Source organism: Elgaria multicarinata, chromosome 5, assembly GCF_023053635.1.
Source record: "Elgaria multicarinata webbii isolate HBS135686 ecotype San Diego chromosome 5, rElgMul1.1.pri, whole genome shotgun sequence".
Taxonomy (NCBI): Eukaryota; Metazoa; Chordata; class Lepidosauria; order Squamata; family Anguidae; genus Elgaria; species Elgaria multicarinata.
The window spans coordinates 38,985,308-39,000,642 of record NC_086175.1 but is presented as its reverse complement, the minus strand read 5'-3'; the positions used below and the strand labels follow the sequence as shown (position 1 = coordinate 39,000,642).

Below are 15,335 nucleotides of genomic sequence, written 5' to 3'. Positions count from 1 at the left end.
GCATGGCTAAGGGTCAAAGATTATAATAGCTGTAGTTCATCATCTGGAGGGCTACAAGTACTTGCCCTGTTGTAATCACTTTAAGAAGGGTAGCTTGTGTTTGCATCAGGACTTTGGAACAAACTTTCGTGGGACGGGTCTCTCCTCCTCCTCCCCTGTCCCAAGCTGGCCCTGCCTCTCTGGATGAAAAAGGGGCACCCAACCTTCCTTAGATATGAGGAGACTGAATGGAGAAAGCCCCATAATGGTAGTTGGGTACTGACTAAACCCAATTCTCCATAGGTGAGGTAGAGAAATGGTTCTCCTAGCTGCATCAGTGAAGATAATGCCTTTAATATACCCAAATACTTCATGATGATTCTGGTACCCAAGAAAAAGGTTTGGATGGTGGAAGAAGGGATTTTTGACCCCAGGTTCCCCCCCCCCAATGTTCAACCCCAATTACTTCATGCTGTCCTGTGGCCTCTGCAGCGGGTATATAGTGGTAGCAATGAAAAAGGGGGGGGGAAGACTTTGTCTAAAGGCAAAAATAGGGCAGCCTGTTGAAATTTAGACCATATGCTTTTCAGGGCAGGGACCTTTTCTTTTTGTTTCTGCTATACTACATGGCACCTTGTATATGTTGATGTTGCTATACAAACAACAAATGCACAGCAATGAGTGTTAAAGCAGGGCTACTTAACAGGATTTATGGTTACAGAAATGTGGACTAACCATAACATTTCAGTACAAAATGGTAGGTAAGCTTTTGAGATCTTGAGGAGTTGCCCACAATTTTATGCATGTCTGGTTGGTCCTAATAAATTTATTGCCTAACTGTGAATTTTGGATTTTTCCCCTTACGGACCAGCATGGCTTTCTTTGTTTTATGTGTAACACTTACATAGGCACTTTACCATCATGAAGCTTAACCCCATTCCTAAAACAAAGGATGTACGAAGCAATTTCATAAAATAAGGAGCCACATAAGCCCTTCATCATGACAATAACCATTTATTTTCAACCGAAGTATAGCTGCCCATTTCTGGTTGCTGCCAGCAAGAAACAATAAATAGTTGAGTCTTATTGCTTCATGAGTAGGGGAATATACTTTGCCTGTTTAATACAAGAATCAATTATACAACATACAGTATCTGAAGCATGCGTCATCCTTTAGGGTTGAAATGGCATGTTATGGGAAATGTGGGGCTGCCCCTCTAAACAGCATCCCCATGTTGTGTTCTTGCCCCCCACCCCACCCACCCCCACCCACTGTAACATGCGGCAAACACAACTCTGTGTCCCAATGTCAACACATTGGGTGTTTTCCCACTCCAACTCATTGGCTGGAGGTGGGGAACAAATATGATGCCATCAGGACACAGAGCAAGTTTTACTCTGAAGTAAGGAGGGGGGAAAGCTCAAAATGGGGAGGCTGTTTTTAGCACCAATGCTCTGCTCCTCATAATATGCAGTTCTGCTGTAGGATCCCCCTCCCCCAAACTCAGCAGTAAGACAGATACTAAAATGACTAGGCTTTGATTTGAAGAACAGGCTTTAAAAACAAATACCTTAATTCTTTCACCTTCAAAAACCAACCTTCAGCTCAGAGTACTGAAAGACATGTTACGTGCATATGATGGTGTGTGCGCGTATATGCATTTTACACACACACCCCTCTGACCAAACTAGTTGATTACGAGGTTGCCAACACACACAAATTTAGTGCCAGATTTCATTACATAGGCTCCACGTGTTTTCCAAAGTAACTGGAGCTTATCTATATGGATAAATAAAGCAGAAAAGATTTATTTTCATAAAGCACTTTTTTCCTTTCTTTTTTATTTTTTGCTTAAAAGGAATGGAGGTAAGTGGACTATTATTTCACTTGATCTTACAGGGGAAAGAAGAATGGTTTTTGCACAGTAGTGGAACATCAAATGTCAGGCCTGAGGTTTGAGTATCCCAAATACTCTACATGCATATGTTAACCTAGGCCACAGCTAGACCTAAGGTTTATCCTGGGATCATCCAGGGTTCGACCCTGCCTGAGCACTGGATCCCCTGTGTGTCACCTAGATGAACAGGTTTGACCCCTGGGCAATCTAGGAATAAACCTTAGGACTAGCTATGGCCCTAAACCTTGCTAGGATCATAATAAAAATAAATAATACATATTATTCACCAAAACGTAATAATAAACCCCACATACCCTTGTTTAGGACTTTCGTTTTGAAAACAGTGCTTGAGTGTTCCATTAAAATGATAGCTAGCTGCATGTTAAAGTAAATGTACAACCATTTAAAAATGTAGTACACAAATCATCTAATAACTAGCCATTTAAACAAAACAAGAGTAAGCACATCCCTCTTTAACTGGCTCTACTGCATATTGGCATGCGAAAAGAAATGTCATTATTAGTCTTAGATATTAAGATATTACCTTTAATATGAAATGGTGCCAATTGACAGTTTACTGCATTGTCAGCTTGGTGTTTTTTTAAAAAAAAACATGTTAAAATTGTGTCTGAAGGTTCCCAGATGGGGAAACATCTGGCCTGCCAGATGTGGTTAGACTGCAATTCCCATCATCCTTCACACTATTGGCTATGCTGGCTAAGGGCAATGGGAACTGTTGTCCAACCACATCTGGGGGGGTCACACCTTTCCTACCCCTGATTTAAACAGACATAAATAAATTTAATTAAGTTATTAAAATAGACCGGTGAATACTGGGAGATTACAAGAAAAAAAAAACCACTCACCCACTTTTTGCAAATAATGTCTAATATGTCTAGAACAGTTCAAAACAATTAAACTTGGAACAGCATGGAATCAGTAAATTTTAGGAGAGCGTCAACCAGTGCCACGTCTGCTGCTTAGCTGCAGTCATTACAGGAGGAAAGTATTAACACTATATCAATCCTGATACATTGATCACATATGCATTCAAAATTACAGATATTTACAAGGAGGTGGGGAGGAGAACACACCATGGACATGTTAGCCAGCTGTTGCACTTGCTGCCAATGAGGTAATTTAAATGCAAACAAGTCAAGTTCTGCATCCACACTATCTACACTAAAGTACAGACAACGTCAGTGAATGGATTGGATATTATTATACATTGTAAGAAAGAAAAATCACTCGATCCAGTTAAGTCCTGCTTTGTAGTGCTCTTTATGCAACACTGACTAAATGTCAGAAGGCTTCTCAGCTCATTTGACAACTGGTCTTTCAATAGAAAGAAAAAAAAATACAATGCTAAATTTGTTATAAATTGGTTTCATCCCAAGAAGGATCATTCATACTCTTTAGAACTTTCCGGACAAGTTTTTCAAGCTCCTTGCGAGCTCTTTGTTCTTCTTCCAATGATTTCTTCATCTTTTTGTTATCCTGGCAAACAGAAGACAAACATATTATGGTAACTTGTTCTGAATGGCTATGAGGTCGTTTCCATCAAGATGCCTGTTTTTTTCAAAGGGGGGTATGAGGGCTCATTCAGTGCAAGTCTGTTGTAGGGCTTTTACTATCTCATATAGGATAAAAAGAGAAAACAAAACTAATTTATGAAATAACTAACAAAAGAAAACTAATACCTAATTAACAGAAATCATTTATTCAATTATTCCCAGGGCGCAATGTATAAAAGAATCATAGCACAGATAAAAGCAGAAAATCTACATAAATAAGGTTTTTAAAAAGAAGCACATCATTAAAACAATCAATTAAAAAACACCACAAAGAACTAAAATGCTACATTGTTGCAATGCACAGGGGAATTACCACAGCAGACACAAGTCACGAATGCGAGAAGAGATAAGCGTCTTGTTAAAAGGGGCTGTGTGCACATTTTAGGTACATGAATAATGGCAGGTAAATAGTCATGATAAAATGTATCTGATGGTGATGGGCGCATTAAAATGATAGCAGTGCTCATAGCTTTATATGTTTACAAAATAATTATCTAGAATTCTCTTGTGACATAAGCACAATTTGCAAGAGTAAAGCTGGGAATCTGATATTCTCTTTCTTCATATCCAAACTGAGTGCTTCAGCCTGTGCTGGTCTCCAATCAGTCAACCAGGCTGACTGTGGGCTCTTCAGTCTGCGTGGCTCACTTTGTACTTTGAGGACGGTGTGCCTTTCCAAACGATACTTCCCACGCTACTACCAGGATGGATCAATTCAAAATCAAGGCAATTGAAATCTTGAAGTATATCAGCAAGAAAAAAGACCAATTTAAATAACTGCTTCAAATAAGGTTTCCTCACTGATACGTCTTCATCGGTATATTTCCTAAGCAACAGTGCAAATCTGACCGCTAATTGTTCATTTACAACTATTGTATACAGTTAATTAGGGTGACCATATTTGGGAAACCAAAAAAGAGGACACCTAGCATGTGTGTGTGGAAGCAGCTTTCTGAGTCCTGCAGAAAATACGTTATTCCCCTGCCACCTTAAAGAACCCGATTGGAGTGGAGGAGGGGAAAGGATTTCATTCTGCACCACCACCATCCACTCCAATTGGGGCCTTTTCTATAACGTCCACGAATGACCCACTTTCCCCTTTAAGACCTCAATTGGAGCGCGGGGTGGGGGAATGATGTGCCTCAAGAAAGCATGTCACTCCCTCCTGCCATGCTAATGGCAGCCTTAAAGGGGAAGGTGTGTCATTCCAGGACATTATTGAAAATTATAGAAAATCCCCCCTGACACCATGGAAAGAACAAAAACCAGGACAAATCTGGGGAAATCCTGACAGTTGGTCACCCTAAGTTAATATACAGTCACTGTATATGTTTAGACACCAGGTCTGGATCTTCTTTTTCCAGCAGGCATTTAATTTCTAGTCTGGGGCTCTTATTATTAAACTGGCGCTTTAAGTATTGTTATTATTCCTTTTTAACATTTTTTGTATTTTCATTGATGTACTTTTTATTTCAGTTGTTATTTTATTGTTTGTTTGTTTGGAATGATATAAACCACCCTAAGGCATCTGCCATTTGGGCGGTATATAAATGAAATAATCCAAGAGACCAAGCAGAGCATTATTTACACTCTGGTTTCTTCCTTACGACCAGGCCTTGCATCTATTTGTTGCACAGAATACATTTTCTTTTTTTCATTTTACCAATGAAGGGAATGTCTTTTAAATACTCCTATAGCACCCATGACAGTTCGTGGAGTTTAAGAATCAGCACACTGGACAATTTGTCTTCTCTCCAGTGTTGCTCCTTATTTTTATTTATTGCATTTATATACCGCCCAATAGCCAAAGCTCTTTCTGTCTCACCCTGCCTTGGCCCAACCTCACCCTCACAAATACAAAGTAGCAAACAACAATGAAACGTCCATGACTGATAGATAGAAGTGAGGTCTGGTAGTTACTGGGCAGACTAGAGCAGTTAATTTGCATCAGGGGAAAATGTGTATGTTTGGTAGAAAGAGTGTAAATATTAATATTTGAGAAAAGATTTAATTAGTTTCTTATTTACAAAGAACTTCCTTTAACTCAACATATTTGGTAGAGGCATTGATTCTGTTTAAACATTAACTGTAGTCTGAAATGTTTGTGTCCAGGTGACTGAATATTAGCCTATCTAATATTTAAAAGAAAGTCAGATTTACATTTATTTATTTATTTTAAAAATCCCATTTAAACAAAACATCCAATTTTAATTAAAAATATATAATCAGGTGTGTGCTTGTGGGCCTGTTCAGACGACACTTCAGGCTCTGTAGTTAGCGAAACTGTGGGTCTCTGGGATTAGCGCTAACCACAAGCCGTGCTGTCGCACACAACACTTTAAGCCACGGTTAGAGCTGCTTATCCTGCTGCAGACAGTCTGACTGTGGTTAGTGAGTGAGCAGTGTTTAGCAAAATGCATCGCACAAGACACCTTAAACCCTGCTGCTTAACTAAAAGCCTTAACAAGCAAGGTTTAAGGTGTCTTCTGAACAGGTCCTGTGTGTGTAATGAGAGGGGGTGGGGAGGGAGAGAGAGAGAGAGAGAGAGAGAGAGAGAGAGATCATCTGTTTCTATCCACCCTGACCCCTGCATTCCTGCTTGAGGGTTATAGCAGCAAACAAGAGCATGCGGTAATGCATTTGGAACAAGAAGCCCAAGTGCCTTATGCTTCTTGTTTCTCTGCTGCTTCCAAATCTCCAACATGGAACTTTGGCTTCTCCGAGGACTGGAGTCCTGATGAAGGATCACATGTTCCACTCACTGCGGGGGAAATGTAAAAAATCCATTTTGGATATTACAGAACAGCAAACAGAAAGAATAAGGTATTTGAGCTTCTTGTTCTGCCACACAAAGTACATAACTGAAGTTAGAGAGTGAAAAACTGCTATTTGAACAAGCCCTAAGAAAGTGAGGGTGGGGTGGGGAAATGGATCAAGAAACTACTCTTAGCTCTAGAGCACTTTGCAAGAAAATACTCTGGAATTTAAGGCACTCAAGACTTTTAAGATGCCACTTGAAGAAAATGAGTATTCACAGCAGAATATATAGACACTAGGGACAATCATTTGCAGGGTGTTTTAAAATCTGCAGTGAAAGGATTCTTATTTTGGCTGGGATATTGCAATTTGTGAAGGGTCCCATTTAGTGAACTGCTAAGGTGCAAGAAGGGAGTAAGAGAGAGACAGGATATAGGCCATTTACAAGCATACATCTGATGGCTTTCAGCCGCAATTACAGTCTTCATTTCTCAGAGGCTGTCAAACTATCCTAAAGCAGCATTTTATTTCTTTTAGAATCTGATCAAGAGATACCAACATTCTTGGATATATTTCACTGTGAAATCCTGAATCATGAGAACACTGGCAAAACAGCCAGTGTTATGGATCTGTGTTTAGCCTACATAATAATGTAAATATGATTAGAAACAAGATATAAATCTTTTTATATTGTATTGTGTATTTGTGCTTTTAACCTGTTGATTGTTTTACTATGATTTTAATTTTTGTGAACCGCCCAGAGAGCTTCGGCTATTGGGCGGTATAGAAATGTAATAAATAAATAAATAAAATAAATGTAGTTTCTGGATTCTTTGGTTCAGTTACCCTAGGGTGTGTGTGTTTCCTCTTGAAATGTTTAGGATACAGTAAGTGGATAATACACCTTAAATTCCACAACCAGTGAGTAAGAATCAAAGGAGACAAAGACCCACATATTTATAGTTGTTGATGGCAGGAATTAAACCATACTACCTTATAGCCAGTTTCTCTGCCTTGAGATGATTGTTCATTTGCATAATATTATTTGATGATGATGATTTTGCAACTTGGTCATTAAATCTTCCAGTATTAATTTGACTAAGGTGATAGGAAACCAAAGCACTCACCAGAGAGAGAATATATTTCAGGGAGAGTGATAGTAAGAATATAGGGAACTACATGTAGTAGCGTCGACCCACATTAGTAACAATGGCCTAAATCCAACGTACTGTTAGTGGAAGAAATTGCCGTGCTAGCCGAGCTCCGCTGGCTTTTCCATTGGTGCAAGCGGACGACTCTGTAAACCTATGATCTGCAACCGCTTGCACAAGTGGAAGTTTAGTTAGATCCTCCTCTTGCACATACTTCAGAACTTTGTTTCCACTAGTGCAACATCATTTGCATTAATGGAATGGCACCGTTGGATACAACCCAATGATAGCTGCAAGGGAAACCCTATGCAGATGGCTGTCCTACATTGATACCAAACAAGTAGATCTAAAAGAGCCAGTAGAGAATTCTGCATCATTTATTCATTTGTAATACTAATATACCACTTAGTATAATAAAATCCCTAAGCAATTCGCTTATAATTTTGCAACATTGACTGCTCTCCTTCCTCCAGACGCTTGCCATTATAGTGCATAGTGTGGGGAACAGGAAGACAACACAACTTCCACTCCACTCCAGCAATGATGCTATGCATCAGCATTGTCCTGGGGCTTACTGATTCTATTGCCAATCCTTGAGCACAACCCCAAGAAATAGTATGTTATTGCCAGTACTTGCCTTAATCGCTGCATACTACTCATCCTACCCTGAATGTTGATAAAGCATGTTATGTATCTTTTACCAACCTGTCTTAATTCCTGAACTTCATCCTTTAATGCATATACTGTGTCAACAAGACTTCTAAAACAGAAAATTGATAAAATACTTTCACAAAGTGTAAATAAATTATGTTAAAAATCACATCAAGAATTGCCAACACACATGGTTTTAAATTAGAAACTATATCATTTAGGATGGAAAAGGTAACCAAAAAAACCCCATATTATCCTCCCTCCCCAGCCCCCCTCCTCCTATTTGCAGAATCTTTTAGTCTTTCCTTTCATATATTAAATTTAGCTTTGGGGGGTGTAAACATTATGCAACTTGCAGCATTTTGGGGAGAAGGTTATATTGCTTGGTTAGGAAGTAATCTGCTATCAGAGATAGTGTTCACCGGCAATCCTATTTGTTTTAATGGTTTTTTTAACAGATAAAGCCCATTTTAAATTGCACATTAATAATACTAAAGCATCTACAGATCCTACACATTCAGAAGAACAGAAATCCCGGAGCACACATGAATGCCACCTTACCCACAAAATTGATCAATTCCCAGCTGGTACAAGGGCGAAGGAAGAAAGATGCAAAAAGAAAAGTTAGAGAACCCAAAATTGTTGAAATCAGTCTCAGTGGGTTAACACAGGACTGAGCATGCACATATAGGCAACTCAGTAATGAATTCCAGTAGGATATTCATCTCTTGAAATATAAAGCCACAGAGTATGTTTGGAACAAGTTTACACACAGCTAAAATACCACCAAAAAACTTCCTGTTTGCAAGAATGTGGACTCTTTAACACTCATCATTTGCTAAAAAAATCATCTTACTTTTCTTCTATCACAGTCTGACCATTACTTTTTGTTTCTTCTACAATAATTTTCTCTTCCTCTGGAAGCAGCACTTGGGGAGCAGATTCTTTACGGGAGCCTAATGCAAAATAATAATAGAATTAAAAGATAAACATCCAGACATTGTTAAGGCATTTGAAAGACATCTTTTTAAACTGCACAATTTATTATTATGCAGCAGTTGTTCCTGGTTGCTAATCCTCTAATTTAAAAGAGGGGAATACCCTGATTACCCCACTGGCTTTAGTGAGAATGGTCTACAAATTGGCAGTTACGCTTTCTAATCAACATTAAATTTGGTTAAAACTGCTTAGTTAAATCAATGAAGACTTTATACAGAGCCAGCAACGTATCATGCAATAATTACTTTTCACTAACGCTAATTTATTTGAAATTTGTATAGATATTGACAAAATCTGCTGTTTGAAACTTTTTTAGTTCAGTGTGATCTCATTAACTACTAGTGTAAAGAACATGTCGCCATGGACGCTACTAGTCCTGTTCCTTTCCTCTTTTTGTCCATCCGTCCCCTCACCACAGAGGGGCTCACGAGTAATGCAAATGTGATTCATGCATAATGACTTGCCCCTCTGAAATTTGTATGCAGTGCAGCTCCGTCCCCTTCCTTATCTGTCCCCTTCCTTATCCGTCCCCTTCCTTATCCGTCCCCTTCCTTATGCGCCCCAATTGGCCGCTCCCATCCCCTTCCCCTCTGATGGCAAAAACCTAACCATGCAACTGCAGCCAGGGTGCATTTTCGCACCACACCGATTGCCCAAGCAGGGCTCTCCATTATCCCGTGGGCGGAGGGGCTGTCCTGCCTATTTGGTGCAGAGGAAATTAATTGCTATTAAATCTTGAGCTCTGAATGTTTTCGAACTTTCACGATTTTTTGCACATCTACACTGCTCAAGCTTCAGTTAAAACAAACTGATTTCAGTCTGGTAGATCTTGAGTAATAAGCCTTACATTACTGCATTCTTATATAAGATAATGTACTCAACAAAGGTGGTATTTTTGAAAAATGTTTGGCGACTGCGTAACTGACAGCAGCTTTCCTCTGTGGTCATTAGAATCAGAATTATAATGGTGCTTTGTGCTACTGCCAAGCACAAGTCGAAGTACTACTCTTGACCTTCAAAGCCTAAATGACTTGATCATTAGGGATTGCTTCCTCTCTTATTTCCCATTGCGAATCTATAGTTAAAGGCAAATACCTTGTTCCTAATGGTCTCAAAATGAAACAAGGAATACCTACAGAAATGCTATTATGCTGTTAGGAAATACTTCTGCCACAACAACTGAAGAAGCACACTGTCATAAAGCCTACAAAGACAGGTATTTCATCACATATCTATGTGTGATGTGCAGTAACATCCTTCTTACAACCTGACATGTTGATACCAGCATATAAAGTGGTAAATTTCCACTTGGTAAAGAGTCACTAGTCTAAACCCTGTAATACGGTACAGAGAAAGTCAGAAAACTGAGTAAGTAACTTACACAAGAGTTGTTCTGAAAATAGGATCAAGACCAGATCTTTTTATGCTGCAAACATAGGACAAAGAAGATACAAAACAAATGTTTTCCCCCTAAATTGTTTAATTTCTTGAGAATTTTTTTTTATAAAAAAAGTAAAACTGAGGGCAGGCAGGGTAACATAAAAATAGTTCTGCTTTTCAAATGTCTAAATAAACCAGTAGCACGTGCCGGTCTATCTAACCAATAGAACTAGGCAGGAGAAACATATTTGACACTACACGGCAGCTAATAATAGAAAGGACACTAAAACACACATACACACTCAGGGCCAAAGCAGACACTACATTAAGGACATCGCAAGCAGCTATGCCTTCTATTATTATTTTTTACTCTAGTGTAAGTGCAGGGGTGGTGGGTCCAATCCAGATCAGGACCCTATGGTAGGGGGTAGAGGAATTCAACATTCCCCCCACCTGGTCATGATCTGGATCACACCTGTAATTTATAGTGCCAAATACTGATCCATTGCTGGATCCTAGCTACAGTAAGTCAAATACTTCCTGAATATTTCACTGAAATAAATGCTATTAGCACAATAAAGACATCGAAGATTAAGATACAGTTTTATCCTTTATGAACTATAAGAAATAAATAATTATTTGTTTCCAAATGTCTTCATCAATGGTCTTCCAATATCAATTAAAGACATAAATTGAGACTTTCTGTTCACTCCCTAAGAATATGAATAACTATTGCTTTAAAGGTTATTACATCTGAAGGACAAACTACTTCATCAAAATATTGTCTTGATGTTACTGGAGTTACAATAACTGTAGAAGGGATATAGATGACATTAGAAACTGCGAGGCTACAGAATGTTTTCGTGATACGTGGTAAACCACTGCTACAGAATGATAGCTACAGTTTGACACAAACCACTGACTACTTAACATGTCAATTTTGTACGTTCACTTCTTAGCTGTACTTTAATTATGTCACATCTGAGATAATAATCTGACCAACCTCAACCATGCTTGCCTGGGAAGTTCCACTGATTTCAGTGAGACGTATTTCCAAGTATACATGCTTAGGATTACAGTCCTAAGGTCTCAAACCACATTGTTAAATGTTAGAATATTAAAGCTGCTTAGAATTTTATTTCTAAAACTCATGCAGTTACATAAGGAAAAGCATGATTTTGTAGTGAAGGAATAGACTGAAATGAAGGCACATCTAGGCTCTCTATATGAGATAAGAGACACTGTTCTATATACTTTTGCTCTTTAAAAGCATCAATCATTTTAAAATAAGTAATTTCACTATATAAACCTTTAAAGAGATTCCACAGACAATTCATTTAGCGAAGCCTTAGGATGGAAATCTACTGGCTCTTAACATAATCAGCTTTTAAATATTTAAATTTAAGCTAATTTACACCCATTGAAGTGAAGAGATAAAAGGCTAAATTGATCCGAACTTAATTTCCCTCAACAAGCAAGTAGTGAAGAAGGTGGTAGTGATGGATATTGTGTTTACTTTCTTCTGTTAAAATAAACACATTGATTAATCCAACATAACTTAATCCAGTTCTTCTCTTTCCCAGAAATCAGTGTAACAAAGCCATTTATGCTGCAAACGTATATCGCAGGGTATACGGAAATGTGCAAAATCTCAGCATGCACACGTAAATGTTTAGAATTACATTACAACAGAAGCAAATGTTACATGGTAGCCTTTTGCAACGAACAGGCAGAGTGTTTATAATAAAACGGGGTATAAAATAAAAGCAATGTTAAGGCCAAGCTAGATGCATCTAAAATGGTGCACTTTAAAATTGAAAATAGGAGCCACTGAGGGGTGCTGATAACCATCAGGATCACAGCTAGTGAAGGATTGCCTCTCAATGCAGAGTGGATTCAAAGGTGCTTCCGGAAGGGATGATAGCTCAATGGGTAGAGCACCTGCCTGGCATGCAGAAGGTCCCAGGTTCAAGCCCAGCATTTCCAGGGAGGGCTGGAAAAATTCCTGGAAACGCTGGAGAGCCACTGCCAGTCAGTTGTTGACAATACCAGGCTAGATGGACCAATGGTCAGATTCAGTAATAAGGCAGCTTCTCATGGTCCTATGGTGAGTGCAGAATGGGAGGAAAGGTACAACTTCCCCTCCCTACTGGCTGTGTGATTACAATAATTATAACCCCTACACCAGCAACTGCTATTTCCATTTTTTTTAAGTTCACCATTTAGCATCACACTTCGTTTGGACCTTACTGCATTTATAAAGAATGCACCACTTCACCTACAGATTCCTAAGAGCCACAAGATGGCTGTATGCATACTGTTGAGTGCAGGAGTCTTTACGCATACCCCTGCCCAACAAATAGCCAACGCTAAATCAACAACTGGCTTAGACAGAAGGGGGAACATCAGCTTCCCACATCCTTCCCAAACAGATGATGGGTGTCTGTCAGAGTTGATCATTAGGAGATACATGAGTGCGAAGATACTAAGGATAACATGCATAATCCAAAGTGCTAGATGTGGATTTTTACTTGGTGAAGACTCCTTCGCACACAGAGTACCTCCAGCGAGGTGATCCATGTCACATAATCCTGCTTCTACATGTGAATGGTCCTTTTTGAATCAAGGTGATGGAAAAGAGAGCAGCACCAAAGGAAAAAAATGAAGGAAGCAAAGCCATAGGTGCGTTCTATATGAGAAGAAATATATTGGACTGTAGAATGGTATGTCACATAAACTTCCAATTAAAAAAAAAGTTCTGAGATCCAAATGCATTTAGAGGAGACCCTTGTCTTTAAAAACAATGGGGTCTCAAGTAAATATGCAGCCAAAGTGCCCATCTATTACTGCATTGCAGTAATTCCATTTCTACAGATTTCACCTTCCATTTTGCTTTCCACCCTCTGGAACAGGATGATTGAATACTCTGGATCAAAACTTATTTTGATCCAGAGTATTTTATCCAATTTCTAATCTTATTTCTCCCTCCTATATCTGATCTACTGCTGCATTATATATTAGAGCCATTCCCATTGTTACTTTTTACATCATGGAGCCCTTCAATCCAATCAGCAACAATGTCAATGTCATTAATATTTAGATCAGGGGTGGGTGAAATGTAGATCAGGCTCTACTGGTAGATCTCTTCATGATTTGAAGTAGATTGGCAAAGGTTTCTGACTCCAAAGTGTTTGACAATGGCAGGAACAAAACTGCTGGAATAAAGCTAGCTATGTGGGGTGTGTGGCCAGGAGGAATTAATCTCATGTACATCTTTTGCACCAGACTCCAGTTGATGGTTCATCTCAGGGTTCTGGTAAAAACGAAGTCAATCGCACAACCCTGCCCACCCTAATTTCTAAATCACTATAACAAAATATTTAGTTTCATTCCCTGTAGCTCTCCCCATGTTCTCTTTGTTCTGTCTTGTAACAAATATATACAAAAAGTACAGGGCTGGGTTTCATTTTGTTAAATTCTGAGCCTTACATCCTTTACTTTATAAACTGGAGCCTGGGAGTTGGTGGTCGTGGACATTTTGATCCTACATTCTTATCCTATATTTAAAACATCTAACAATGCATAGCGTAAACTTGCTATTTATCTTAAAGTGTACAAATTAATGTTTGAGTCTTGCAAACACACTGGAAACAGTTAACACCAATAGGCTAGTTTGCAGAATCGAACAGCCCACAGTGGCTTAAGCCATGGTGGGTTGCAGTGTGTGCTGGTGGCCATTTTGAATAAAGACAAAATTGTGGCTTGTAGTGTCATCCAAACTCAAAGATTGCCTGTTATGCAAGCATTGTTTAACCCTCGCATAACCTGTGGTCCCCAGGTTTGGGAGACACAACAAACTGCATTTATGAATTGAATATTCAGGATAAGCCATGACAAGCTGCTGCAATTGTGTGAAACCTGGTCAATGGAATGTAAAATACAATACAATGCGTGTCATTAGAATTTGTAAAATGATACACATGCATGACTGGGGATTTGTCACATGACACTGGGCAGAGTTCAAGTTACAAAAAATCCCTAGTTGAACTTCCTGCATTGATACAAGAGCTCTTGTACCTAAGCAAATAGCCATAAAAGATCAGCCCTTTATCCAAATTACAGCATGCCAAAAAGTTTGGAAAAGAACGCATGCAGAAGGGTTTTTGGAGAAAGATGACACCATGTGACATATATTCAGGTAGCTCATGCAACTAAATTATACCAACCCTAGCATCACAAAGCAATCAGCCTTGGAGTAAATTCCCCCTTAAGAATGTGGCAATTGCTTAGATCAAAACAAAAGCAGAAACACATGACTCCAAGACCAAATGTGATTGGCTCTTTCACATCTGTTAGGACTCGCTTTCTAGTTCCTATTTGCTGTACCTAGTGAGAAATAAAGACTAAATTTGATTGCCCTTTCCCCACCCACAGGGGGTTGGACTCGATGGCCTTATAGGCCCCTTCCAATTCTACTATTCCATGAGTCTATGATTCCTTGTCTGGAGATTTCTACTTGCTCTTCATTTGCCCTCAACTGCTCAAAGGGTTCCTATCAAGCTCCTGTAACGCCTGCTAGTTCCATTCCTTGTTCTGGCCATCTACAACAGAGCAGAGCAATACTTGCTCTTAGCATTTGGGATGTACCGACATGTGTGTGCATACACATACTTGCACATCCTCGCTTTTAAATCCAAAGCGTAACAGGCACTATCCAAAACTGACACTCCACTTATGCTACTGACATACCACTAGTGTAAGCAGTGTCTAGTGGTAGGCCAGTAGTGTAGCCTGGCATGATGGGTTGTGCCAGCTTATGTGATTGGCATGCCTCTAGAGGTCACTGATGCTGGTGGTATGTCAGTGGTAAAAGTGAACTAGCAGTGTTGGATACAGCCCAACAACTGCTGCCAAACTATCCTACTTCACAGCAGCTTCATTTATAA

At 39.2% G+C, this 15,335-nt stretch overlaps 1 protein-coding gene across 5 annotated transcripts in view; it reads right to left on the bottom strand.

Moving 5' to 3' along the window:
- Window positions 1–977: 977 nt before the first annotated feature.
- The window catches only part of ARHGEF7 (Rho guanine nucleotide exchange factor 7), a 109,199-nt gene continuing 94,841 nt past the window's right edge, over window positions 978–15,335 (bottom strand). For 4 of the 5 annotated variants that reach the window (XM_063126134.1, XM_063126135.1, XM_063126136.1 and 1 more), the window contains 3 exons: window positions 8,867–8,966; window positions 8,065–8,119; window positions 978–3,374 (listed from right to left, as the gene is read on the bottom strand). In XM_063126134.1, coding sequence (XP_062982204.1) covers window positions 3,252–3,374; window positions 8,065–8,119; window positions 8,867–8,966 — 278 coding nt within the window. In that variant the 3' untranslated portion in view covers window positions 978–3,251. The remainder of the gene's footprint in view (window positions 3,375–8,064; window positions 8,120–8,866; window positions 8,967–15,335) is intronic. The other variant, XM_063126137.1, reaches the window with a different exon arrangement.